Here is a 26940-nt window from a genome sequence, read left to right on the forward strand (position 1 = left end):
TTTTTCTCTAACCATTACCCTGTATTCAGTTCACAGATTTAGGTTGTTAAACTTAATATTGTAGCAATGATGGCATAAAATCTTTCTGCTGCTGCTCTATTCATCCAAACTGGAGAATATTGGTTTAGTCACAGTAGCCAGTTTCTTTTTTATCCTAACTTTTCCTTTCTATTCCCTGCTCTCTATTAGGGAGCATGGTTTCAGTGACTGGACAAGCCTCCAGAAAACAATAAGCAAGTTATTTGATCAAAGGATCTGTCACAGACAACTCTAAATGGCCATATATCATTTTTCACAATGAGTTAATTGTCCATGAGTGGAAATTACTTACATCTTTCCTGCCATCAATCTAAAATGTATAATCAGTTTGTTGGTTCCAGTTTTCCTATCAACCGATTCATCCACATCTTTAATAAGGGGTCAGTTCATGTTGATCACATTTTCTGCCCCCATATCATGAAAAGGTGAAGCATGGGCATCTCACTAATTTCTTACTGTAGAACACTAGAGCACAGAAAATGGCCCTTTGCCCCATTTAGTCTGTGCTAAACTACCTTGGGTTCAAATTCAGTTAAAACATCATTGCTTTCTGATTCTCATCATGAACGCAGTTGCAAAGAGTGATCTGTGAATAAGCCATTTTGCTCCACATTGGTACAATGTGATGACAGTTACAGCAACTGGAAGAGAAAAATGCCACAGATCCTTAACAAAATGCAATGCAGACAACTATACTCAAAACACTAGAGGAATACAGTATTTCTTCTAAACTAGATCTGAGCCTTCCAATTATAGCTCACAAGGTATGGTGCTAAGACAGTAAGACATTGGAAGTTTTACATTGGATCTCTGTTCTCCTAAGTTTGCAGCCCTGGCTGAACAGTTATAGATAACTATTATTAAATAATACTGCCTGGAAGTGAGGTGAACAATGAAATGCTGGAGGAACTCACCAGATCAGACAGCATCTATGGGCAGAAATGGTCTATTTCTGCTTCTAAATTTTATGTTCTTATGGATTTGGATGAAAGCACCAAAGAAGCAGGTTTGGTTTGCAGAAGGATGTAAGTGCATTGCAAGTTGTACTGAGAAAGTTTACAAGACTAATAACTGGAACTTCAGACAGCTTGTCCTTTGAACAAATATGGGGCAGCCTGTTATGGTGACTCTTGAATTGGGGTCACTATTTAAAAATTACGAGTCACCCATTTAAGACAGAGCTGTGGCAGAATTTTTCTTCACCAAAGGCTAATGGAACCAGAACATTGGAATAAGTTTAAGTCAGACATATTTTAATACAGAGAGTCAGAAATGGCAAGTTGAGGTTGCAGTTTGATCACCCATAATTGAAAGATCAAGAGGCCTACTTCTACTTATCTTTGCAAATTGCACCTAAAGCACACAATTTATCAAATTTAAGTGAAAATATTAGAGCATAGCACAATAGCAGATAAGTTCTGTTGTGTTAATAGAATTAGGTATGCATTAAATTGTTAAGAATAAGGCTTTGTTCTCTTTAAATAAAGTGCAGCTCACTAGTTCAGTAAATATCAGAACCTAGGCCTAGATGGCACACTGGATCAGAGAGCTCAGCTTTCAAGTGCAAGATGCAAAGCCAAATGAGATAAAGCAAAATTGACGAGAAAATCATTCCTGTTTGATTCCGCTAAACACAGTTGAGTATGGGTTTTACTTTGAAATTAATTTTAAAGGCAAATAACAATGTACAAACATACAATCCGAAGTATTCCTTTACTTACCTTGGACCACCTATATCACACCCAAAGACCACCATTTTGGTAGGGGTGTGGATTGGTGAGCTTGAACCCCTTCCGAGCTCTCTGACAACATTTTTGTCCTGTATAGATGAGAATTTACAATCTTGTTTTACACATTACTTGTTTATGGTGGTATCTTCTTTTCCATGTTGTTATGGACCACCGATAACAAACTCACAGACCACCAGTAGTCCACAGACCACAGGTTAAGTAATATTGATATGGTCCATGTATTCCTTTCAACCAGGGAAAACTTTTTAAGGAGGTGAATGTTTAGAATGTTAACAAAGATTTTTTACTCTCCATTCAGTCAATCCCAATATTTTGCTGAACACGAAAACAAATGTTAATTTTGTTTTGATTAGTAAGTTAATCAAATGCTTTATGCTGCTCTCGTGTTTCAGGGGTTTATTTATTTAAAAACAATAAGATTATTTGCAGTAATATGTCTGAAACCTCAAACAAAATTATGAACACTTAATGTGGTCCAAAAATACATTTATTTTGAATGGTGTTTCTTCTTCCAGATCTGGCTCTGTGGTGGATCAGTGGAAGTGCTGCCTTGTTCTAGAGTTGGTCATGTGTACCAGAAACATGCTCATGGACCTCAACCTGACGAAGATACCATAGTGAGAAACAAAATTCGTGTGGCTGAGGTTTGGCTGGATTCCTTCAAAGATATCTTCTATAAGAGGGACTTGGCTGCATATTTGCTCAGTAAGGTCAGAATAATTCTTACACTGGTCAATTAGAAACAACGCTCATATTTCTAGACTGCTGCTGACAGGCAATTTACATTTTCTCAATAAAATTGTGCCACTATAAAAGTTGTTTTTAGCCAATATACATGACTATTCAGGGTGAAGACAAGTTCTGTCAGCCAGAGGATAGTGGTGGAGGTGTACTGGTTTGATCTATAATTGAGAAAGAAACGAAGGTTTTGAGGCCTTCGATATGGAAGGAAGCTGTTCAGGGACTGGGACCAAGGAGCACAGATCTGAAGTTTGGGGCAAAGGATGTTAGGGATTGTGAACACTGCTGTGCAAATGATTCTGACGAAAAGTCTACAGACTGCACAACAGGCTTTAATTAGCTTAAACTTGTACACCAGTCAGTATCTTTGCTGGCTCCACGTGTGTCTGAATGTCCCCCAAAGGGGTTGGCTCGAGTCTTTATACAGGCTGGTAATTGACAGCTGGCAGGTGGGGCCAGCCTCCCAGGTTGCCTACCTGCAGGCACGGTGGTTGCGCCCTGCAGTAGGCTGGTAGGAGTGTGGCCTGTGCAGTGGTTGTATCACCACATTCACCCCCTTCTTGGAATGTCCTGGGAGGGAGGGGAAGGGTGGTGTCCTTGGTAATGGGTAGTATTTACAAGTTCAGGTGGTCCATCAGTCGTCTGAGCCTCTGGGACTGTTGCAGGACAGGCTCCTGGTCAATGGTCGGTAGGGGCAGGGCTGCCTGAGGGTTGGCTGGGTCTGAGGTGGCTGGGGTGGCCATTGGTGTGGGCAGAATGATGTCTGGCAGAGAGAGGGTGTAAGTATGGGGCAAGTCCATGGGGAGAGGTGGAGAGAGGATATCAGCTCCCGGTGGGGGGGGGATCCTGGATCCAGGGATCCCTGGGATGAGAGGGATGGATCCCTGCAGGTGCCAGGTCCCTAGCCGAGATGGTGTCCTCACTTCCATTAGGATACCTGACGTAGGTGTAATTTGGGTTTGAATGGAGAAGGTGCACCTGCTCGACCAGGGGGTTGTATTTGTGGGACCTCACGTGTTTACAGTGGAGTACGGGACCCAGTGACATCAGCCAAGCTGGCAGGGAAACACCAGTCACTGATTTTATAGGAAAGGAGAAAAGGTGTTCTTGAGGGGTCTGATTGGTAGCCATACACAAGAGCGACCATATGGCATGAAGCGCCTTGGGGAGGGCCTCTTGCCAATATTGATGGACCAGCCTTTCAACCTCAGGGCCAGAAGCACTGCCTTCCAAATTATCCCATTTTCATGCTCCACCTGCCTTTTGCCCCTAGGGTTGTAGCTAGTCATGCAACTAGCTGCGATGCCTCGCACCGTCAGGAACTGGTGCAGCTCCTCACTCATGAAGCTGGACTCCCCAGCCACTGTGGATGAATGCCGGTATCCAAACATGGTGAAGATCTGCGCCAGTGCCTTGATAATGGAGGCGATGGAAGTGTCAGGGCAAGGGATGGCAAAGGTAAAATGGGAGTATTTATCTATGATAGGCGTTCTTATTCGTGGTCCCTTGAAGTCGACGCTGAGTTGCTCGAAGGGCCGAATGGCCTTCACTATATGGGCCTGTGGCAGGTAGAAGAGCACAGACCCTGCAGGACTCAGTCATGGTCTGGACTTCTTGAATGGTGAAGGGGAGGTTCTGGGACTTAATGAAGTGATACAGGTGTGTGATGCCCAGGTGGCAAACGGTGTTGTACAGTGCCTGCAGTTGCTCGGACTGCACCCTGGTGCAAGTCCGGGTCAGGGCATCGGGGGAGTCATTGAGCTTCCCTGGCCTATACTGGAAGCGGGTGGTGCTGAACACACACTTCTCCCTGTTGTAAGTGAGGTTCAGTGCCTCAGCCATCTGGAGAAATCTCTCCATGTTGGCATCATGGTCCTGCTGGTCGTGGCCACAGATGGTGAAATTGTCCAAGTACGGGAAGGTCACTCACGTGGCTCATATTCTGCTGAAACACGGATACTCCATTTGTGACCCACAGGACTTGGTGGAACTGGTAAAGGCGCCCATCTGCCTCAAAGGCAGTATAAGGTTTATCCTGGGCATGGATGGAGAGCTGATGGTAGGCCGACTTCAGGTCAATCATGGAGAAAACCCTGTACTGGATTATATCATTGACCATGTCAGCGATGCATAGCAGTGGGTAGATATCCAGCTGGGTGTACTGGTTGATGGTCTGGCTATAGTCGATGACTATCCTCGGTTTGCTGCCCCCTTTTACGACTGGGCTCTATAACTCCTTCCGCCAGAAGACATCTCACCTCTGCTTGATAGAGGTCCTGTTGGCTGCACAATAGCACTTGCATTTGGCAGCTATGGGCTTACAGTCTGACATTAGGCAGTTGAAGAGGGATGGAAGGGGCACTCGTAGGATGTATAGTCCACAGGTGAACTGCGAGCAGTCGCTGGACTTTGTGCTGTGGATAGTGAGTGGGGGGAGTGGGCTAGTGAAGGTGACACTGATAACTGGGGCACAGAGCTTGGGCATGACCAGGAGCCTGAATCCTTAATATGTTCCCACACCAATGTCAAATTCACTGAGCAGCCCCTTAGTGCCGTGATGGAGTGGTCCTGGGCCGTGAAAGCGATAGCAAAATTTGCTGGGTATACTTTGAGTTTCAGCGTATGGACCACATTCGGGTGTACAAAGCTCTCAGTACTTCTGCTATCAAACAAGCATTTTATTACCTCCCCATTGACAGCAATGTCCATTATCGAATCCATGGGGTATGTCCTCCATTAGCATGATGGACGCTAGGACCACCTCGGGGTTCGAGTCGCTGCTCCCTGACGGTTGTGGCGAGTAGAGGCCAATGGGTGCCCTTCAGAGCGTGGGGTGCAACGAGAGCATGGTTTTGTACATGTGCATGTTGACCAAGTCATCCAGTCAGTGACTTGGGCAAGTTGGGGTGGTCGGGGTCGGCTGGCCCATGATGGCGGTGCCCAGGAGATGCATATGGCATTGACGCGGTCAGGCGACTCAAAAGTTATATCATTGGGGTGGATCAAAGTGATATCATCAGAGCAGACAGAAGTGATGGGCAGAGTAATGACGCTGCCCGCCATTCACATGTGGGGGCATCCAGAGAGTTGGAAGGTGCTCCCAATTGGTCACGGAGAGCTGCAGCACTCCCGGTGGGTTTGGAGAGGCACACTTTCACAAAGTGGTCTTTCTTGCCACATCATGATCAATGTGAGTTCCTCACAGGGCAGTTTTTTCAGGAGCGCCTGTCTGACCCACACCAGCACCCGCAGTCCTTACAGCGGCGATCATCTCTTCCACGTGAAGCCCCTCAGAGACTGCTGTCATCAGCATTGGCCAAGCCAAAGACTGGGGAAGGCAAACATTGAAGGCCTCTGCATGGTGAGCTGCAGCTTCTAGGGAGCGGACCACCTCCATGATTCTGGTAAGGGAGGCATTATTTTCCTCCAACTGTCTCTGTCAAATCACCCTCGACCACAACCCTTGGACAAGTCGCTCCACCTCCCCAGCTTCGATCGTGCATGGGCGTGCTAGTTCTCGCAATGTCCCCAGGTAAGCGTCTGCCGACTCACCTAATTACTGTACCCTGATGCTGAGCAGGTACTGGGTGTAGAGCACGTTTATCAGGGACCTGTACATGCCTTCCAGGATGACCATCGCTGGTTCACAATCCATTCAGTCTCAAATAGCCTGGAAAACCCGTGGGCCCAGCTTGGTTGTTAGTGTTGATGACCTCAGTTTGTGTGTGGATAATCGCCTCAATCACTTGCTTCCAGATCTCAAAGTATTTTGGAGCATCCAGGTGTTGAGGGTTGATATCCAGCCTCTCGATGTTGAGGAACTTCTCCGTGGTCCTTTTAATTTTGTTAATTAAGTTGTGAACACTGTTGTGCGAATGATTCTGACGCAAAGTCCACAGACTGTACAACAGGCTTTGATTAGCTTAAACTTGTACACCAGTCTTAGTATCTTTGCCGGCACCATGTGTGTCTGACTGTCCCCCGAAGGTGCTGACTGAATTCTTTATAAGGGATTGACAGCCGGCAGGTGGGGCCAGCCTCCCAGGTTGCCTACCTGCAGGTACAGTGGTTTACCCTGCAGTAGGCTGGTAGGAGTGCGGCCAGTGTGGTGGTTGTATCACCACAGGAGTGTGAGGAACAGCTTTTTATTTCACTTTGGGTAGTGGGCAGGATGTGGAATTCAGTACCTGTACATTTGGTGGAATCAGTCATTTGAACGGAAATCAGATGGGCACTTGGCTTCATGGGCCAAATGGCTTCCTCATGTGTTGTAAGATTTTATAATATTTAATTATTTGAGGTAGGATACATTCTTTGAACGTACAGAATATGTGTGAGATTTGTACAGTTATCTTATCCCTGCAAGGACTGAGGACCCTGTGATATCTGTCACTGAGGCTGATGTCAGAACATCATTCAAAAGAGTGAACCTTCACAAGGCATCGGTCCATAATGGTGTACTTAGCAAGGTACTGAAAAGCTGTGCCAACTAACCAGCAGGAAGGTCACGGACATTTTTGATCTCTCACTGCTGCAGTTGGAGGTTCCCATCTACTTCAAAAGGACATCAATCATCCTGGTGCCCGAGGAGCAGAGTGAGCTGCCTCAATGACCATCGCCCAGTAGCACTCATATTTACTGTGATGAAATGTTTTGAGAGGATGGTCATGACCAGAATTAACACGTACCTCAGTAAATGACTAGATCCATGGCAATTTGCCTACTGTCACAACTGCTCCTCAGCAGATGCAATATCACTGGCTCTCCACTCAGCTTTGGTTTAACTAGACAACAGCAACTCATATGCAGCTCAGCCTTCAACACCATTATTCCCCTCAGGGCTGGTCAACAATTTCCAAACCCTGGGCCTCTGCACCCCTCTCTGCAACTGGATCCTTGATCTCCTCATCTGAAGACCACAGTCAGCACGAATTGGAAACGACGTCTCCTCCTCACTGACTATCAACACAGGTGCACCTCAAGGATACATGCTTGGCCTTTTACTCTACTCACCCTAACAGCTATGACTGTATGGATAGGCACACTTCAAATGCATTCTACAAATTCACAGATGATATCATAGTTGTCGGCAGAATCAAGACAATAAGGAAGCGTACAGGGGGACGTAGATCAGAGAGTTGAGTGGTGTCACAACAACAACCTGCACTCAATGTCAGCAAAACCAAGGAGATGATTGTGGACTTCAGGAAGAAATCAGGAGAACACGAACCAGCCCTCACCGAGGGCTCAGCAGTGGAGAGGGTCAAGAACTTCAAATTCCTAGTGAGGGTCTGTACTGGAGGCTTCATATCGATGCAATCATGAAGAAGGCTTGTCAGAGTCTAAACTTGGTGAGGGAGTTTGAGGAGATTCGGTGTGTCACTGAAGACTTTCGAAAACTTCTTTAGGGTGGGCTGGTTGGCATGGCAGTTAGCTCAATGTCTTTACAGTGCCAGTGATTGGGACCAGGTTCAAATCCTGCACTGTTTGTAAGGAGTTTGTATGTTCTCCCCATGTCTGCATGGGTTTTCCCTGGGGTTCCAATTTCTTCCTACCGTTCAAAATGTATTTTGGGTGTAGATTAATTGGATATAAGTTGGGTGGCATGTCCTAATGGGCTGAAATGGCCTGTTACCATGCTGTATGTCTAAAAATTTAAGGTGTATCACGGAGAGCATTCTGGCTGGTTGCGTCACTGCCTGGTATGGAGGTTCCAATGCTCAGGACAAGAAAAAATTCTAGAGGGTAGTTTACTTGGCCTGCAACATCACAGGCACCAGTTTTCACTCCATTGAGGACATCTACAAGAGGTGACATCTTGAGAAAACAGCCACTATCCTCAAGGACCCCCTCACCCAGGTCATGCTTTCTTAATTCTTCTACCATTGGGTAAAAGGTACAGGAACCTGAAGACAAGTAATCAGTAGCACAAGGACAGCTTTTTCCCCTCTGCCATCAGATTCCCAAATAATCAATCAACTATAAACACTATCTTACTTTATCTTTTTTTATTTTGCTTGCTCTATTTTTATTTATTTTGTAATGTGGTTTATATAAATGTTTGCACTGTGATTATCTGCAAGACAACAAATCTTGTGATATGTTCATGACAAAATCTGATTCCGATTCATCCAGGACTTCTGGTTGATGAAAACCCTGAATGATTTGGTGGGGACACCAAATAAGAAATATGGATAGGAAAAGGGAGCAACAGCAGGGGGAATGGAAACCAGAGAAGTCGACATTAATGCCGTCTGGTTGGAAGGTGCCAGATGGAATATGAGGTGTTGTTATTCCATTTCATGGGTTATCTGAGTGTGGCAAAGCACGAGACCATGGATAGACATGCCACTGGGAGACCCTTGCTACTGCAGCAGACAGTGATGTGCTGAACAAAGCAATCTTCCAGTCTGCCTCCAACCAGAAGCATTAATGTCTACTTCTCCCACTTCCATTATCCCTTCTCCCCACCGTCTCTCCCCTTTCCCTATCCATATTTCTCTTTTGGTGATTTGGTCTCCCCATGAAATTGTTCTGGGTTTTCCCCAACCAGAAGCCCTGGATAAACAATGAAATCTGGAAATTGCTAAGAACCAAATTACAGGCATTTAAGTCAAGATCCAGAACAATACACGAGGAGCAAATATGATTTATGAAAACCCATTTCCCGGACAATGTGGGAATTCCGCATGTGAATGGAAACAATGATGAATACCCGACAGCTGTGGCAGGGCCTAAATGGCATAACCTGATGCAAAATTGAGATGCCAAAGTTTCACTACCAGATTAGGTCAATGCCTTCTATGGCCGATTTGACCACAAGAACAAGGAAGAACCACTATGCACCCCCATGTCCCCTGATGATCATCTACTGTCTGTATGTGAGGATGATGTGCAGGCTGCCTTCAGAGGAGTGAATCCAAGGAAAGCATCCAGTCCAGACAGAGTACCCAGCCAAGAGTTAAAAATCTGTGCTGACCGACTGGCCATTGGCTATTAACAGCAATCCCTCCTGACAGGGTGAAGTACCCATCTGTTTCAAACAGGCCTCAACCATACCATTGCTCAAGAAGAATGTGGTAATCTGACTAAATCCGCTTTCAGGTGCTCGGATGCAAATAATGTGCTGGCAGATGCGGCTGGGACATTCAGGTGGCCGCGGAGAAGACGCCTTTCTATCACCTGAATGTGCCGGCTTAAGGAGAGCCGCATCTGAGCGAACGCTGGCTCCTGTGGACTGTGGCTGTAGTCCCACTGCTGCTTTCAGGTGCAATGGGGGATTCTTCGAGCTGGAGAATATACCTTCAGGATGAGGGTTAGGTAAGTGCTCCTCCTGGCTGGGTTCTCCAATTTCAGGTGGCCACCCAACAGCCTCATTGGGGTAGAATAGGCGGCTTTCCAGTTGGGCATTCTGGCCACCTGAAAGCGGCTTAAATGACTACCGACCAGTTGCACTCACATCCACAGTGATGAAGTGTTTTGAGAGGCTGGTATTGCAGCACATTAGCTCCTGTCTGAGTGGTAACATGGATCCATTCCAATTTGGCCTACCGCAGCAACAGGTGCACAGCAGATGCCATCTTATTGGTTCGACACAAAACACCTGAACAACAAAGATGCATATATCAGGGCTACTGTTCAGCATACAACACCATCAAAACTGATCAGCAAACTCCAAACCCTGGGCCACAAAACCCAACTGTGTAATTGAATCCTGGATTTCCTCATCTCCAGACCACAATCAGTAAGGATTGACGAGAACCTTCTCCACAATCTCCATCAGAACCAGAGCACCTCAGGGCTGAGTACTTAGCCTCCTGCTCTACTCTCTTTACATCTACAACTGCATGGCTCGGTACGACAACAACACCATTTAAAAATTTGCTGATGGTACCATAGTCGTGGGCTGTATAAAAAAGGGCAATGAGTCAGCATACAGGAGGGGGATTGAAAGTTTGGTTGAATGTTGTACTAACAACAATCCCTCATTCAACGTCATTCAAGGATCTGATTATCGACTTTAGGGACAGAAAACCAGACGTATATAATCATTAGAGAATCAGAGATGGAGAGGGTGAGCAAATTCCTGGGAGTCACTATCTCAGAAGACCTTTCCTGGACCCAGCATACTGATGTCATTGTGAAGGAAACATGTCAGCCCATCTTCTTCCTCAGGAATTTGTGGAGGTTCGGTATGACATCAAAGAACTTGGCAAACTTCTACAGATATATAATGGAATGTGTGCTGACCAGCTGCAAACACGGTCTGGTATGGAAATACCAATACTTTTGAGCAAAAAGCCCTTCAAAAGGTAATGGACTCAGCCCAGTAAATCAGAAAAAAAACTCTCCCGACCATCAAGAAAATCAACATGCAGCACTGTCATTGGAAAGACATATAGGTGCCACAAAACCCATACAACTAAGTTCAGGAACATTTGATAGCCCTCCACCATCAGATTCCTGAAAAACAGCCTCAATCAAAGTCTTGTTTAAGGACTCTTATTTATTACTGATTATTTAATTTTTTTTAGTATTTGCACAGTTTATTTACATTGATTTCTCATTTACATTTCTCTTGTTTGTATGTATCTCTTTTGTTTGAGTATGGCTTACATTTCCAATAAGCAGGAATTCTGTCTGACCTACAGGAAAAAGAACTTCAGGTTTGTATGTGATTTGAAGTATATTGAAATTTGAACTTTCATTTAGCTCTCTCTCCCTGTCTCCTTTCTTCCAGCTCTGCACTCACAGAGCTACTCCCTTCCCCTATCAGTTCTCACCTTTGTGAAGTAAACAATTCCTTCATTTTTGCTGACATTGAGGGAGAGATTGTTGACCTGACTCCATGCCACTAGATTCTCTCTCTTTCCTATACTCCATTTTGCCATGGTTTAAGATCCACCTTATAATGGTGATGTCATCTGCAAACTTATGGATGGATTTCTAGCAGTACCCTGTATTTGGTCTAACCGTCACAAATGTATATAATAAGGAGTTGTTAAGGATTATTATGAAGGAGATGTCGCTAATCTTCATTGGCTGTGGACAGCAGGTCAGGAAGGTGAGGGCCTTTGAGCTTTAGTTCTAATTCTGGACCTTTGTAAGCAGTGACGAGCTGTATTTGTTATCACTTGATGCTGGCTAATTTTCTTTCCTTGAAATCAAGCTGGACAGCAAATGTTTTCAAAAGATTTCCTTCCTGTAAAAAACTGAGGATTATGATCGACAAATTCAAGTTGAAAACAAAGATCATTTCAAATTTTCTGCATCACATAGGAAGTTGTAAATACATTAAATAAACCTTTATTGCATTTAACTTGTTTAATCTCATAATGATCCTGAGCCAAACTCTTGAGTCGACTGTACATGTTGCCCAACAAATGTGAAGAGCCCAGGGTTTGTCTTAATAAGTGCGGCAATGCTGCGTCTTTGAGCCTTAAGTGTATACTCACCACAAATGTTACAGAATGTATCACAGCTGTTGCGACATGAATAAGACATTTTTGCTGTATTGCATCTTCCTGAAGACAATAAATGCTATTGCTAAGTACACTCACTATGCTATTGACTGAAGAACATTTGCATCAACATAACATGTGTCTAATCTATAATCAATGTAATGCATATCATCTGTATATGTGAGCTGCTTTTATAGCCTGTCTGCACCGATCTGACCAAGTATGCCCAGGCCTAAGACAACATTTGCATAGCACCTGCACTGTGTACATGTCCAGGCATGCTTGGACTGATCAAAATAGCTTGCTTTGAGGGCAATATACTAATAGACAAAATATGATAGGAAATCACAAAAATAAGTTATATCTAAAAAACAGGAAAATTTTAAGTTGATGTTCGCGATCAGCAGCCCAAATCCCATAAAATATACCCACAAGTGTGCAGGAAGAAAAATCTTTGTCGTCCAGTATTATGGAAAATGAACAGATGGTGTAACTCTCGTAAAACACAAAAGTGCTGGAGGAACTCAGCAGGTTCCACCATGGATTTTCCACCTCATTCCAATGGAAAAAATTGTGATATAATTTGGTTGGTATGACACAAAAAAATCTTTATAATTTTCCATGAAGTAAATGATAGTTGTTTAAGATTGGATTAATATAATTTCCATCAGTTCTTGGTTGGACAATGTAGGGGAGCTCATTTAGGTCATTACTTGTTGTTTCTTGTAAATATCATTTTTTGGCTGAATTTGTGCTCTGACACCCATTTGCTCATAATTGTTCATTACTATTTTGGCATTTGAAAATAGTTTGTCCTATTTCCACACATATGTGAGTTGGGATTTAAAAGCAAAAGGCATTGTTCATAGAATTAAAAGAAATTAAGTGAAAAGATACAAAGGTAATCTTCTTTCTTCATGAATAATTTTTTATCTTCCGCATTGAAATAAGTGCAGGATAAAAATTACAATGCCAGCAACCTATGTCTGCTGATGGATGAGAACTGTAATTGACGAGGCAGTTTAAATAATCAGAATTTTTACTTTAGAGCTGGATCCTGGTCTCCAATCCACTGCATCAATTTTCATTTGATTGAAAATGACAGGGCAAATTTCAAAACAGTTTCTACATACCAGCATTTTTTTTCTGTTTGTTAATTATATACCCCATTAATTGCATATATTAGATTTCAAAATATTTTAGCATTACAGATTTTGTAGTCTTTTTCTTGTAAAGTTATGCAAAAAGGAAACAGGTCATTTGGTCCAGCAAGACTTGGATAACCATCAAGCATCCATTTTCACATCCTACATTATGTACCATACATTCTCATTGTTTCCCCTCCCCACTCCAGATTCCACCACTGTAACGGATTTGTGTTAATATTGATCCTTAAAGTTAAAATCTTTAGTTATAAAATATACATTTCTTAGTAAAGTAAGTTATAGAGTTAAATATATTTCTAGTGAGGGAATTGTGGGCTGGATTCAGGGTCACACATGGACACACACAGAAATCATTTTTGGAGTCAACGCATCTAGAAAAACAGCAATAAAGCTGAAGTAGTTTCTTAATTGAAAACCCAAGTACTATGCATGATTCTTAAAAGCATTTTTGTATACATTCAGTATTATGCTGGCAGCTGTTTCAAAACTCAGGTACCATTGAAATGACCTGTGTAGACTTTACAAAGTCATATAACTACTTAGAGATGAGGTCAGAAGTTTGTGGATATGAATTGACAAGTGTGTTTTGGACAGAAATAAAACTAAAATAGTAGTGATGCCATGTCACATGATTCCAGAGAAACATAAATGAAGAGAGAGAGACATTTTGAAACCAGTTGGAAGAAATTGACCCTCCTGTGAAAGACAGGGGTAAAAAAGTAGATTCTGGAGAGAGAAGGAGATGCTGTTCTGTATTATCCTTATCGTATGAGATGCACAAAATCAGTGGCCATAAAGAAGAGACATTTCACTGTCTCTTTGAATAAGGAGGTCAGTTTTGGAATTGAAGATACAGTAACCAGAAAATGTACTGCTGTGTGTTACTCCTGGAAAAGGGGAACGTGAAACAAGTGGCTGTGAAGTAACTAAGACCACTTTGCTCTTGATTAAGAAAGAAATCAGTGGAAAACAGACTCCATAACTCTTAGTCAAGATAAGAGGGAGATGGTGAAATCACTCGTGAGAAGAAATATCTCTCAGAAAGACAACTCATCAAAAGACTTGTGATTAAAGAAATACGAAGACATAATGTTTAAAAGTACTTCATAATTACTTCTGAACTGCAATTTAAAAATCTTTAAGCAACTTAAGAATTTTGATGCTGAAGTTTAAAATGGACTTTTCAGACCTAAGATTAAAACTGTAATGCTTTGAATTTTAACACACACATAGATCCACATATGCGCATAATGGGAATTAGAGTTAAGTTTAAAGATAAGTAAGAAATGTTATGTTGTTGATAGTTTAATAAAAACTATTATTTTGAATTTACCATTGGTGAATTTCTATTGCTGTTCCTTTGTTAGTACTAATGAGGTTTTATTAGTATTAGGGACAATTTACAGTGACAATTAACCCACAACCCACGTCTTTGGAATGTGGAAGTAAACCAGACCACCAGAGGCAACTTGCACAATCACAAGGAGAACATGCAAATTCCACAATCAGAGCACCCAAAGTCTGCTGAAAATCAGCCTTCAAATCTAGCTTGAAAGGAAATGAAAACCATGTTTAACAAAATCTACATTCACAACAGATTTCAATTATATACAAAATTGTCATAGAGTTTTACAGCACGGAAACGGGCATTTTGGTCCAACTTGTCCATGCTGACCAAGTCACCTTCCCAAGCTTGTCCCATTTGCCTCCATTCAAGCCACATCCCCCTGAAACTTGCCTGTCCTTGTATTGAATTGAACACTAGTGCTCCAATTATCTCTTGGTCAGGAATTATAGATCACTTTATTTTTCCTTTGTTATATTTAAAAATATACAAAATGAGTTTGTCGGAGACTTCATATAGTCAGATTCTATGAGTAATTGACTTTAATTGCAATTTAGTATTATTATATTAACCTGAATCAATACAAAAAGATGCCAACCATGCAGGTTTCTTCTATGTTCAAGTTCTAAGGTCACAAGATACTGCTCATCAATCTTATAGTAGGAAGAAGCTATTTCCAAGCTTGGCAGACCTGATTTTGTAGCTCCTGAACAACTTTCCTAATGGTAGTAGGTCAAAGATACTGTGCAATTGATGGTAGAGGTCCTCAATAATTCTTCCTGTTGGACATGTAATGTGACTGCCCGTCGCCGCGGAGTTGTGAAGAAATTACAGTAATGAATCACCAAATTGTGTAAAAATTGATGAACTGTAGGTCCAGACATGTTTATTCCCAAATTTGTACATTTCACATAAGTCATGTCACAAATTACTCGGGCGCTAACAGTTTTAATGTATGCCAAAATATTATTTTCTAAAGAGTGCATTAAAGAGATTTCGAAAATATTGTTAAATGTGTTTCTTTGAATTAAGAATGGAAAGGAAGCTGGAAAGGCATAGCTTTTAGTCAGAAAGTGAAAAAAGGAAGAATTAACATTTCACTTCAAACAATTCAGCAAAATTCAAAGCTCTACTTTTCACCATCATGTTTTTTCACTGTTTCGGTAGGCTGAGGTGCCAGATTGGACGGAACGATTGCAGTTGCAGAAGAGACTAAACTGTAAGAATTTTCATTGGTTTTTAACTAACATCTACCCAGAGCTGTATGTGCCTGAGGACAAACCAGGATATTCTGGGGAGGCAAGACAAAGGTTTTTGGTATTCTATATAAATTTCTATTTGTTATTCTGATTATTAAATATGCAATGGAAAATTTTCTACATGATAAAGTTACCATTGGATGAACATCCAAGCTATATAGATTTAAACAAGATGTTAATAAAACAAAATGTTAATATGTTAAACAAGATGTTAATAAAACAAAATGTTAATATGTTAAACAAGAAAATCTGCAAACACTATGATTGTAGTTTACACAAAAATGCTAGAGGAACTCAGCAAGCCACACAGCATTCTTTATGTATCAAAGATAAAGGTACATATCTAATGTTTTGGGCCTGAGCCCTTCAACAAGATACTGAATAAAATTGTGGGGGGAGGAGCAATGGTGGGGGGGGGGTGGAAGCAGAGGTCCACAGGCAAGAGGTCATAGGTGGATGTGGGTGTGAAGGCACAAGAGGAAAAAGCTGCTAAGTGATAGGAAGAGGGGAACAGCTCTCTGGATGGAGAGAGAAGTGGGTGGAGAGCTGGAAAAAGAAGACGGGGATCTGGAAGAGAGGGAGATAGGGGAGTGGCTTAATAGAAACTGGAGAACTCACTGTAAATGCCGGTTGGAGAGTGCCCAGACAGAATATTAAGCATTGCTCCTCCAACTTACAGGAGGAATTGATTGGTAGTGCATGAGACCATAGCAGACATGTTGGTACGGGAGTGGGGCATGAAATCAAAATGACTGCCCATTGAGAGATTCCTGCCATTGTTGCAGACAGAGCAAAGATGAAGCAATCTCCCAGTCTGCAATCAGCCACTTCAATGTCGAGAAGGCCACAACTGGAGCACTGGATGTATTAGATGACCCCTGAATATTCACAAGTAAAGTGTTGCTTCATTTGGAAGATCTGTTTGGGGTACAAAATGGTGATGAAGGAGGAGGTGTGGGTGCAAATGGAGCACTTCCTGCAGTCACAAGGGTAGGTGCCAATTGGGCGATTGGTGAGAAGGGAGGAGTGGTCAAGAGATACTTGGACAGAGTTGATGGAAATTACAGAGGATAATATGTGGGATGAGGAGACTAGTAAGTGAGGACAAGGGAAATCCTGTTCTTGTTGAATCTCAAGGCTGAGGAAGCCATGGCAGATGTGTGGGAAATAGAGGAGATGTGGGAAAGGGTTGAGCTGATGGTGGTAGAGGGGAAGTCATATTTTTTGAAGGAAGTCCTTATCCTGGGAGCGGATGTGATGGAGACAGAGGAATTAAGAGAAAGGAATAGAATTCTAACAGGGGACAAGGTGTGAAGAGGTATAGTCAAAGTAATTGTGGGTTTGTTGAAAATGGCAATAGGAAGTTTGTCTCCCGAGATGGAGACAAAGAGAGCGAGACAGGAGAAAGTGTCATCAGAGATGCACAAAGTAAATTTGAGGAAGGGATAAAAGTTAGCAGCAAAGTTGATAAAGTTGACGAATTCATCATAGGTGCATGAGGCAACCCCAATGTAGTCATCAATGTAACAGAGGAAGATTTAAGAAGCCTTGCCTGCGTAGGCTTGTATCATGGATTGCTCTACATAGCCTACAAAAAGGCAAGACTAGCTGGAATCTATGGCTATCCCTTTGATTTGGAGAAAGTGGGATGAGTTCAATATGTTGCTGCCTTACCTAGGCAGCTGGATGTTTAGATGGAGTTGATGGAGAGGAAGAAGGTTTGGTGTTGTTTTGAACTGCATTCACTTACTCTGTAGCTTTTTCCAGTCTTGGGCAGAGCAACTTCCATACCACTTTTTGATGCATCCAGCACTGATGCTTTTAATGGTAAATAAATGGGCTTGAGAAATGCAAGTCAGACTTAGGGCTGAAACTTGAAATTTACTCTTATTCTGACCCATTTGTCTATGCCTCCACACTGTTCTATTGTATCCCAAAATAAAAATTAATTGGGGTGCAGGATTGTTCTAACAACCCTGCATGGACGAATCGACTGACATGGCTTGCTATCTCATCAGGAAGTTAGTTTGAGGACCACTACTTAAGCTACTAACAAGGCTTATTGCAGACCTTCAGGACCTGATGTTGTATTCAACAATTTCAGATGACTTATTTTGTTTATATCAAGGCTGTAAGGCTTTCCAACTGTAATATTAACTGGGTTTCGTTTCTTTGCAGGCACTGCCTATCCGTTGGGCATTTATAGCATTCTCCTTTTGGTTTTGCATCTCAGCAGCAGCTCTAACCTGTATTTTAGACCTTTAACATGCACCTTGGTTTTCTCTAATACCCTCAATAATCTATGACTTACAGAACTTCATCAACAGTTGTCTCAAACTTCACCTTATTAGGGATATTCCCTTTCTCCTATTCATCATTTCCTAACCTGTCTGCAGCTTAAGGATAAATTAGGTTCTCACTTTTCCAGTTCTCATCGGTATCTCCAACGTGTTTCTCTTTCCACAGATGCCACTTGAACTCAGAGTGTTTCCTGCATATCTCTTGTAATCTCAGATTTTCAGCATTTGCATTTTTTAAACATTTTCACACCTCTCCCACTTTGAAACAGATCGGAAGAATTTTTATATATAGGTTTTGTAATATTCACAATGCAAGTAAAATCACAATACTATAAATTTGAAATGATATCCTGCATATAAATAAAATAAGATTGTTATAAGCTTCATTGAGCCCTGCTCTTAGAGGAATTTTGAATGTCACACTCCAGACAAGAAATGGCATTCTAAATTTAATGAGTAGCTATTGGATTTAAAAAATAAAGATAGTAAATATGTTTTTTTCTAAATGGTCTGTCCTTTTTCAAAAAGAGAAGGTAAAGTGTTGAGCATAGAAAGAATAATGATTAAAAATATCTTAATTTAATTCATTTTCTTCTTAATTCCAGCTCTACAATATTGGTACTGGTTTTTGTGCAGATTATGAAACTAAATGGGGCAGGGGTGGATATCCCATTGTCCTCTCACCATGCAGTGGCAATGGCAATCAGGTAATATCTGCAGGACATTATATTCCTAAATAATTTCACACTGATAAACTTAATATTGCGTGTGTGTGAACAGTTAACAGTGATCCTGTTGTGGTTTCACCATTGGTGTAAATCTTTGACAGAAATTTCAACTATGGAATTGGTGACATTTAACTTCATAATTGAGGGAGAGCTCAGGACTCCTTTGCAAAGGCAAGGGTTCTTAAATTCATTGCAGCTGATCATCTGTATGTTTGCTACATTAAATATAACTGATTATATATATTCGCAGTTTCTGCTTTTAGTGAATACCCAGTTTAAACCCCTTTTGAGGTGCTATTGTGACATCTTCAAAAAGATCTATTGAATAGACAAAGCAGTTGGCCATTTTGACCATTGGTCTGTTCCTCCATTCAATAAAATCATGATTGGTTTGTGTGTAATACACAGCAGGAAGTAAAGGGCAACCAATAATTGTAAAATCATGATTGGTTTGTGTGCAATACACAGCAGGAAGTAAAGGGCAACCAATGTTTCAGGCCTGGGCCCTTTGTCAGGTGTATTGTACTTGACCCCAGTTTCTGCAGACTTTCTTGTTTTTCATCATGGTTGGTTTAACACTCTACAAACTCGTATTTGTTCCATGTTTTCTAATTAATTGATCTCAAAGTTTTTAATCATCAGATTTAAATTCAACAGTTGACCATTTGAAGAAAATCCCAACTGTGCACCATCCTTTGAAAGAAGTGTTCCCTAACATTTCTTTTGAAAGGCCTAGCACTCATTTTTAAACTGTGCTCACTCCCTCTTGACTTCCCAGGCATTGGATATATTTTCTCTCTATCCAGCCCATCATTTCTTAAACACTTTTATAAAGTGATCCTCATAGCCTGAAGATTAGTTTCCTTGCTTTGGTATTCTATTCTTCAGTTAATAAAGCCAGGAACTTTCAGTTGAACATACAAACTCTTTTTTATTAATTATCTTGCCAATCGTTGGATGACTGTTTAAAATAGGACAGCAATGAATTTCAGTTAATCAATTAAAAAAATAATTAATTAGTAAATCATTTAAACTGTAGTCTGGATTAGGTTGTTCCATATTGTATTCCATAAGTTTTTTCCAATCTTAATGAACTTCTACAAAATGTAATTATATTGCAAAACTATTCTTATTTTTTTATGTACTGAACAGCACTTTGAATATAACAGCTTAAGGGAAATCCGGTTTGGTGCCATTGTGGAACTTTGCATTGACGTCAGAGATGAACAGGTCATATTACAGAATTGTACCAGAGAGAACAGAATGGAATCACAGCAGCAATGGAATATACAGAAGGTTTGTCAATCTCCAATAACTTATTTGACACATATACACAATTATTTAAACAGTTGGTATGTCAACTCTAAATTCAAAAGTACTTAATTTAAATCATGAGCTAGTTCTTTGATAAGTACCATATCCAGAAAATAACATGCTTTTCCCTATCACTGATTATCTATTTTGAAATAAGTAGATCATTCTCTTTTGAATTCATTATCAGTCCTGCTTCTAGACCCTTTCAGGTTGTACCTTTCCAATTGCAACAATTCAGACTGCAACGTAACGTTGTCCTCTTTTTTTGGTCTAAATTTACTGCCAATCCTTTTGCCGCTGAAAGCAGTTTCTTCTTTAAAATAATACCTAATTTTGAGCTTCTTTGGTTCTTGATCTTCCCGTGCTACAAGGATCTAGATTAGATTCTTCCCTCCTAAACACAATTCCTGGTGCCGTTCTAGTTAACCTCTTCAGCATCCTCTCAGAGGCCTTGGTATAATTCCTAAATACTTGCACATTGAATTGAATCCAGTAGTTCTCAAACCATACAGATCTAACAAGAGAGCCATTGCTATTGTACTCGATTCCCCGATTAATAGAGCCAAAGATCCAATATGATTTTTCATTTAAACGACTAACTTTCCCTTTCATCTTCAAAGACCTTTTTTATGTCCATCAGGAAGTCTCTCTATCCTAATATTATTTTCTCTCATTTGCTTCAGTTCCCTGCCACCACACAATTTGTATAAGACCATATAAGACACAATTTACCTACTCTCCTTAACTATCCTCACCATATAATTTTTTTGGCCAGAAGTTTAATTCTGCTTTGGCATTATAGGCACAACATTAAATTTGGAGAGTTCACACTTATAGAAACCAATATATTCATAAGGTATTTTGATCTGTTTATTAGACTCCAATTAATGATAACTTTTCACAAGCAAGGTAATTTTGTGCCGTGGTTCTACTAATACATTGTTTTAATGGTGCTGTAATGTTTTAATACGCCATTATGTTTCAAATTTTAATTCTTGTCCTGAAAGATGTGAAAGATCTATGGTGCAGTTCCTTAAATCATATGCCAGCTATTAGTCTGGGGTTTACACAGCTGTAATGCTAGTTTAGAATTATTTATGACATCAGAACCCTGGTAAAGTGTCCATTTAAATAGTTCTTCTCGTGTTTCCACCTATCCTCCAGTGAAGTCTTGGCAGAAGTCAGGATAATCAACTGGTTACTTTATTTTCTCCCTTTATATATTCACTCCCAAATGCATTCATTTATAGTCTTTAAAAAAAAAACAAAATACAGAATTTTTAAAAAATTTGTGCCATGAGGCATTTCCTCAAGCTTCACAATCAGTCCTTTTGCCTACTTTATTTTCCACCTTCCCTTCTCTATTCAGTCAGTGTATGTAAAACCCTTAACACATCAAATATTTCCATTTTAATAGATTCATATGTTTGACCTGCAGGCTATGTTTTTAACAAGGTGTTGCCAAATTTAGAATGAAAACTAGGCATCTGTAAGTGTTAACTGGGGTGCCTCCTCCCTGCCAGGATTTTACTTACAGTAAAGGATAATAACCACTTCCCACAATGCACTGGACTGTGCTGGATCCAGTCAATTCCCAAACTCACAACCCACCCCCACTGACCTCAGCAGATACAAGGGGCTGGTCTAGCAGATCTCCCCATTTGAATGGCTTCCTGCCAAATCAGAGCAGGCCACAAGCAGAATCAGAACTTTATTGACATGAAATTATGTCATGAAATTTGTTGTTTTGTAGCTGCATCACAGCTGCAAAATTGCTATAAATTACATTTGGAAAAAAATACATTACTGCAAAAAAAGAGTGGCTGTGGTTCGTTGTCCATTCATAAATCTAATGGCAGAGGGGAAGGTGCTATTTTTGTACCACTGGGTGCAGCAACAAGACTTCAGCCCTTGTATCCTGAGGGTCCAGCCCTCCTCCCACCCCTGCCACACCACACTTTTTAGAAGAAAAGTTCATGAATTTAAGACAGAAATTAGGTAACAAAATTCCCCTGAGGGTCACAAGTTTCTAGTAATCTCTTTCTCAAAAAGTGTACAAGTGGACTTTGTGAATATTTTCAAGGTAGCAATAGATAAGCAAGGATGGTGAAATTTAATGGATCAATGGGAATGTAGAGTTGAGGTAACTGTCAAATCAGCCATATCTATATAGTGGCCTGATGAGCTTTCTCCTGCTTTTAATTCATATTCTCTGTTGGCACTTAGCTTTTTGCTGTCAAAGGCTCTTGAACAATCTTCAAATGTCTTTAATGATCTGAGACATGTGAAGGCAATTAAATAGACTCCAAAAGATTTTTAAAAAATATAATACAACAAAAATGCTTTAATGAAAATATCTTAAAAGTCCAAGATGTCTAATTCAAAACAATTAGAGAAAGATAAAACACGGTTGGTGTAGCAATTAGTGCAACGCCTTTACAGTGCCAGGGATTGGGAATGGACATTGGTTCGCATCCTGCTCAGACTTTAAGGAGTTTGTACATTCTCCCCGTGACTTCGTGGGTTTTCTCTGGGGGCCCTGATTTCCTCCCACCCTTCAAAAACATGGGGTATGGGTTGGGTGGCACGGACTTGTTGGGCAGAATTGGCCTGTTACAGTGCTGTATGTCTGAATATTTTTTTAAAGTTTAAAAATAAGCTCATCTGAACCTTCACTTCAGTATTTCCATGCTCCACCACAGGATTTCATAACATGCCCCGCAACAGAGCAAATAAATTCTCCAACAGCTCATTTCTGAGTTGCCTGTTTCAATGTGCAGTCAAGAGTAAAACACAAAAGTCTGCAGACATCATACTTGATGTAAAAACAAAATGCTGGAGAAACTCAGCAGGTCAAACATAGTACTTTATTTAGCAAAGATAAGGATACATAACCAATGTTTTGGATGAGCCCTTAATCAAGGTATGAGAAAAATGTAGGGAGGCGCCCGAACAAAATGGTGGGGGGAGGGGAAGGGCTCACAGAGAAGAGATAATAGGTGGATAAGGAATGGAAAGCATACCAGCAAACAGGAGGAGGGAGGATGGGAGGAAGGAAGACAGAGGGATGGGGAAGGGAACGAGAACAGGTAGTAGAAACTGGAGCAGTTAATGTTAATGCCATCCAATTAGAGTGCCCAGACAGAATATTAGGTGCACAGGCAAGTGAGTTGGAGTGATCAGACCGGCAGTTAGCCACTGGTGTAATTCAGCTAATTAAATTGCCTATTCTTTATTTAGGTTGGATATTTAGAGCTATTCAGATTACCAATCATTAAAACTGATGTTGACACAAAAACTAATGTCATTATTTAGGGAAAGTCTGTTTGGGATTTAATAAATTAGCTCTAATTTGTTTCAGTCTGATAGGTTTCAGTGGTGTGTTTATGACTTGTAAATCTATTGCAGTTGGGCCTAAAATTCTGAGACCTTTTTTTTTCCACATGCCCATTAGCAGGTGGCCAGGAATACCACCAGTAAATGACATAAACAATAGTTTAAAAGCCATTGTAAGTAGTTTTCCTGGAAAAGAGAAGGAAGAATGCTGCAGAATTTCAAGAATGAGTATACCCAAGTCCAGCCTGGTTATTACAATTCTATTCAAGTAGTTTATTTAAAATTAATAGATACCTTGGGTTGAATGAAAAACATACACAAATGCTAGAGGAACTCAGCAGGTCTAACAGTGCCTTTATGCAAAGGAAAAGATACATCACCAACGTTTCAGGCTTGAGCTCTTCATCAAGGTGTGGGGGAACATGAGAGATGTCCGAACAAAAGTGGGAAGGGAGGGTGGTGAAGGTGGAAGATGATAGGTGGGGGGGGGGGGGGGGGGGTCAGTGGTTTGTGACTGTAATAGAAGCATTTTTTGTAATGTATATTTGTAAAATTTGTCAGAGGAATAAATTGGGAGGGCAGAAGGTCCTGAAACTCTGCACCATTGGCAGGCGTTCACCGAAAGCATGCAGGTCATCTGTCAATTTTCTGTCAATATCCATAAATGGACAGAATGCTACAAAAATATATCCATAATTTTCCAGTAATATACCCTCAGATGTTCAGAGCCATGTCCAATGTTTTCTATTAAAGCAATCTGGCTAAGATTAGCAAAATAATTCAAGAGAAAAGGCCCAGCAATTTTTTTTTTGGTCCCTTTGAAGTACACCTCCTGGGAAGGTTGTGAGAAGAAAAAAAATTCAGCCAATTAAATTAAACTAAGTAAAACAGACGAAAAAGGGGCAATATAATTGCTGTTATGAAATAAAGGGACAAAAATATGAATGTAAGACATGTTTTGAAAAAGGAATTAATTCATTTTGAGTCTTGAAAAAAGGTTCAGATACAAAACATTGAAAATTAGTTTCTCTCCTTAGATGCTGTCTGGCCTGCTGAATTCATCCAGCTTTCCATTCTTTGCTACAGATTTTGGCACCTGCAGCTCTTGTGTGTCTCTGGACTTTAAGTTAGATTGCAACTTTTCCACTAGTTATTTACTAGGATCAGATGCTTCTTATGCAACTGGAATCTGAATGGATATTCTGATTTTGTTTTGCAGAATGGAAAAATTATCCATGTCTTTTCTGGGAAGTGCATTGAGGCAATAAGGAATGCTGCAAGCCGAGACTTGTTTCTGAGACCATGCAACAAACATGTCACCCAGCAGCTGTGGCGATTTGAACAAATATCAGTCATAAATGAAAGATGAGTTGTTGTCCCTGTCACCTACTATGTGATCACTGAATTTTGTATACTCCTGTCTGGTCAGGAGTTGTCGAGCATTTCAAGGATGTGCGGACTCATACTACTGACCACAAAGTCTGCCTTGTACATTTTTCATACTGAAGGAAATCTCCATAATAGAAGGAGAGCCAACTTTAAATACTTCCTTGAACAAAGCTGGAAAAGGTCATCAAAATAGGTAAACTCCACTTTTAACCTCCACTTATAACTGGGCTCACTGCAGCAAAAACTAAACTAATTCTAATCAAGAGCAGAATGCATTGGCAAACATGTTGTATTTTTTAAATATTTCTACTTTGTTGGACAGTACTGTGTACTTTAATAATTATGAAAAAATAAATTTGAACAGTATTCAAGTCAAATTGTCTCATGTTTCCTACTGCATTGGAACTGCTGTGCTTTCTGATTTTAGGATGAAAAATAGGCAATGAAAAATATAATTTGGCTCTGCAGCTATTAAATTAATTTGAACATCAATAATTAGAGGCTCTCTACTGTTTTAGTGGTTTTCCATTGTGGTTTAAGTAAATATACTATCTATCTAGTCAATGAATTAACCTGAATGTAAATTATAATGTGAGTGGTACAACTTTAGTACACATCATGCACTAAAAAGAAAAGGATGACATGGGGCATTTGATATGATATTTGAATGGACAGTTAATAAATGGAATATTGAAACAGAAACCAAGCAAAGCTAACTTTCATCTGTGAACAAGAAGTAAATACTGATCTGAAAAGGGCAAATCCAAAGCCAGATTGAAATAAGGCCCAATTTAACATGCTAAAACTGTTTATTATTTTTATTAGTGGATAAACATTCTCTTGAAGAAGGCAAATGCAATGTTGGCATTCAGATCTAGAGGAATGGGATATAAGACCAGGGATGTGATTTCGTGGCTTTATAAGGGCACCTCACTTGCAGTATATGTACAGTTTTGGGCTTCTTATTTAAGAAAATATGTGCTGGCATTGGAAAGAATTCAGAGAAGATTAACAAGGATGATTGTTGGAATGAAGGAATTAGTGCATGAAGAACATTTGACAGCTCTTGGACTGTACTCATTGAAGTTCAGAAGAATGGGGGAGACTTTATTGAAGCATTTCAAATGTTGAAATGTTGACAGACTAGATATGGCAAACCTGAATACCATGCTAGGTGAGTCAAGAGAAAGAGGAAACAACTACAGGAATGAATGGTGCCCATTTAAAAGAGGTGGAGGAATTTCTTTAGCCAGAGTGGTTAACCACTGGAATTTGTATCACAGGCAGCTGTGGAGACCAAGTTATTGGGTGTACTTAAAGCAGAGATTGATAGGGATTTGAATAGTCAGGGTATCAAAAGTTACAGGGAGGAGGGAGGGGATGGGCTGAATGGCCTGCTTCTGCTCCTAAATCTTATGGATTTATGATAAATTATGAAGTCAGAGTGTGAAGTGAAATGTGTGTTTTGGGGGATGGAGAATATGTTAACCATGACTCATTTAGGAAAAATATTGTAGGAGTATGTAAGTTAAATGATCAGCTTTCATTTTATGTAAATGTTTATAGTTTTCAATCTTGGTGGAGAGGTTGAGCAAATATAAATACCTGGGAGTCACTATTTTGGAAGATCTTTCCTGGACATAACCCATCAATGTCATTGTGAAGAAAGTTCATCAGCACCTCTATTTTCTCAGGAGTTTGTGTAGGTTTAGTTTGATATCAAAAGCTTTGGCAAACTTGTACAAAGATGTAGTGGAAAGTCTGCGGACCACCTGCATCACAGCCTAGTATGGGGGTGGGGGGGGGGCACAACTACCTCTGAGTGTAAATAATTTCAAAAGGAAATAGATGTAGCCCAATATATCACAGGGAAAACTCTCCCCACCATTGAGAAAATCTACATGGAACACTGACATCAGAGAGCAGCAGCTCTCAGGGATTCACACCACCCAGGACAAGCTCTGTTCTTACTGCTGCCATCAAGAAAGAGGTATACCATAAATATTTGTGTATAATGTGACCCCCCCCCCATTTTTGAGGGGAAAAAGGGGAAAAATTTTACCCCTGTGTATAATGCGACTCCCCCTCCCCTTACCCGTCTGAGTCGTGCT

The 26940-nt window shown here is 40.7% G+C and overlaps 1 protein-coding gene across 1 annotated transcript in view; it reads left to right on the forward strand.

Annotated features, from left to right (window-relative positions):
* LOC138752729 (polypeptide N-acetylgalactosaminyltransferase 15-like) overlaps positions 1-25149 on the forward strand; it is a 67969-nt gene extending 42820 nt beyond the window's left edge. Inside the window, exons 6-10 of the mRNA XM_069915423.1 lie at positions 2306-2500; positions 15671-15820; positions 18668-18769; positions 19943-20086; positions 24660-25149. Coding sequence (XP_069771524.1) covers positions 2306-2500; positions 15671-15820; positions 18668-18769; positions 19943-20086; positions 24660-24809 — 741 coding nt within the window. The 3' untranslated portion in view covers positions 24810-25149. The remainder of the gene's footprint in view (positions 1-2305; positions 2501-15670; positions 15821-18667; positions 18770-19942; positions 20087-24659) is intronic.
* The last annotated feature ends 1791 nt before the right edge of the window (positions 25150-26940 follow it).

The sequence above is a fragment of the Narcine bancroftii genome, chromosome 1, assembly GCF_036971445.1.
Source record: "Narcine bancroftii isolate sNarBan1 chromosome 1, sNarBan1.hap1, whole genome shotgun sequence".
Lineage (NCBI taxonomy): Eukaryota > Metazoa > Chordata > Chondrichthyes > Torpediniformes > Narcinidae > Narcine > Narcine bancroftii.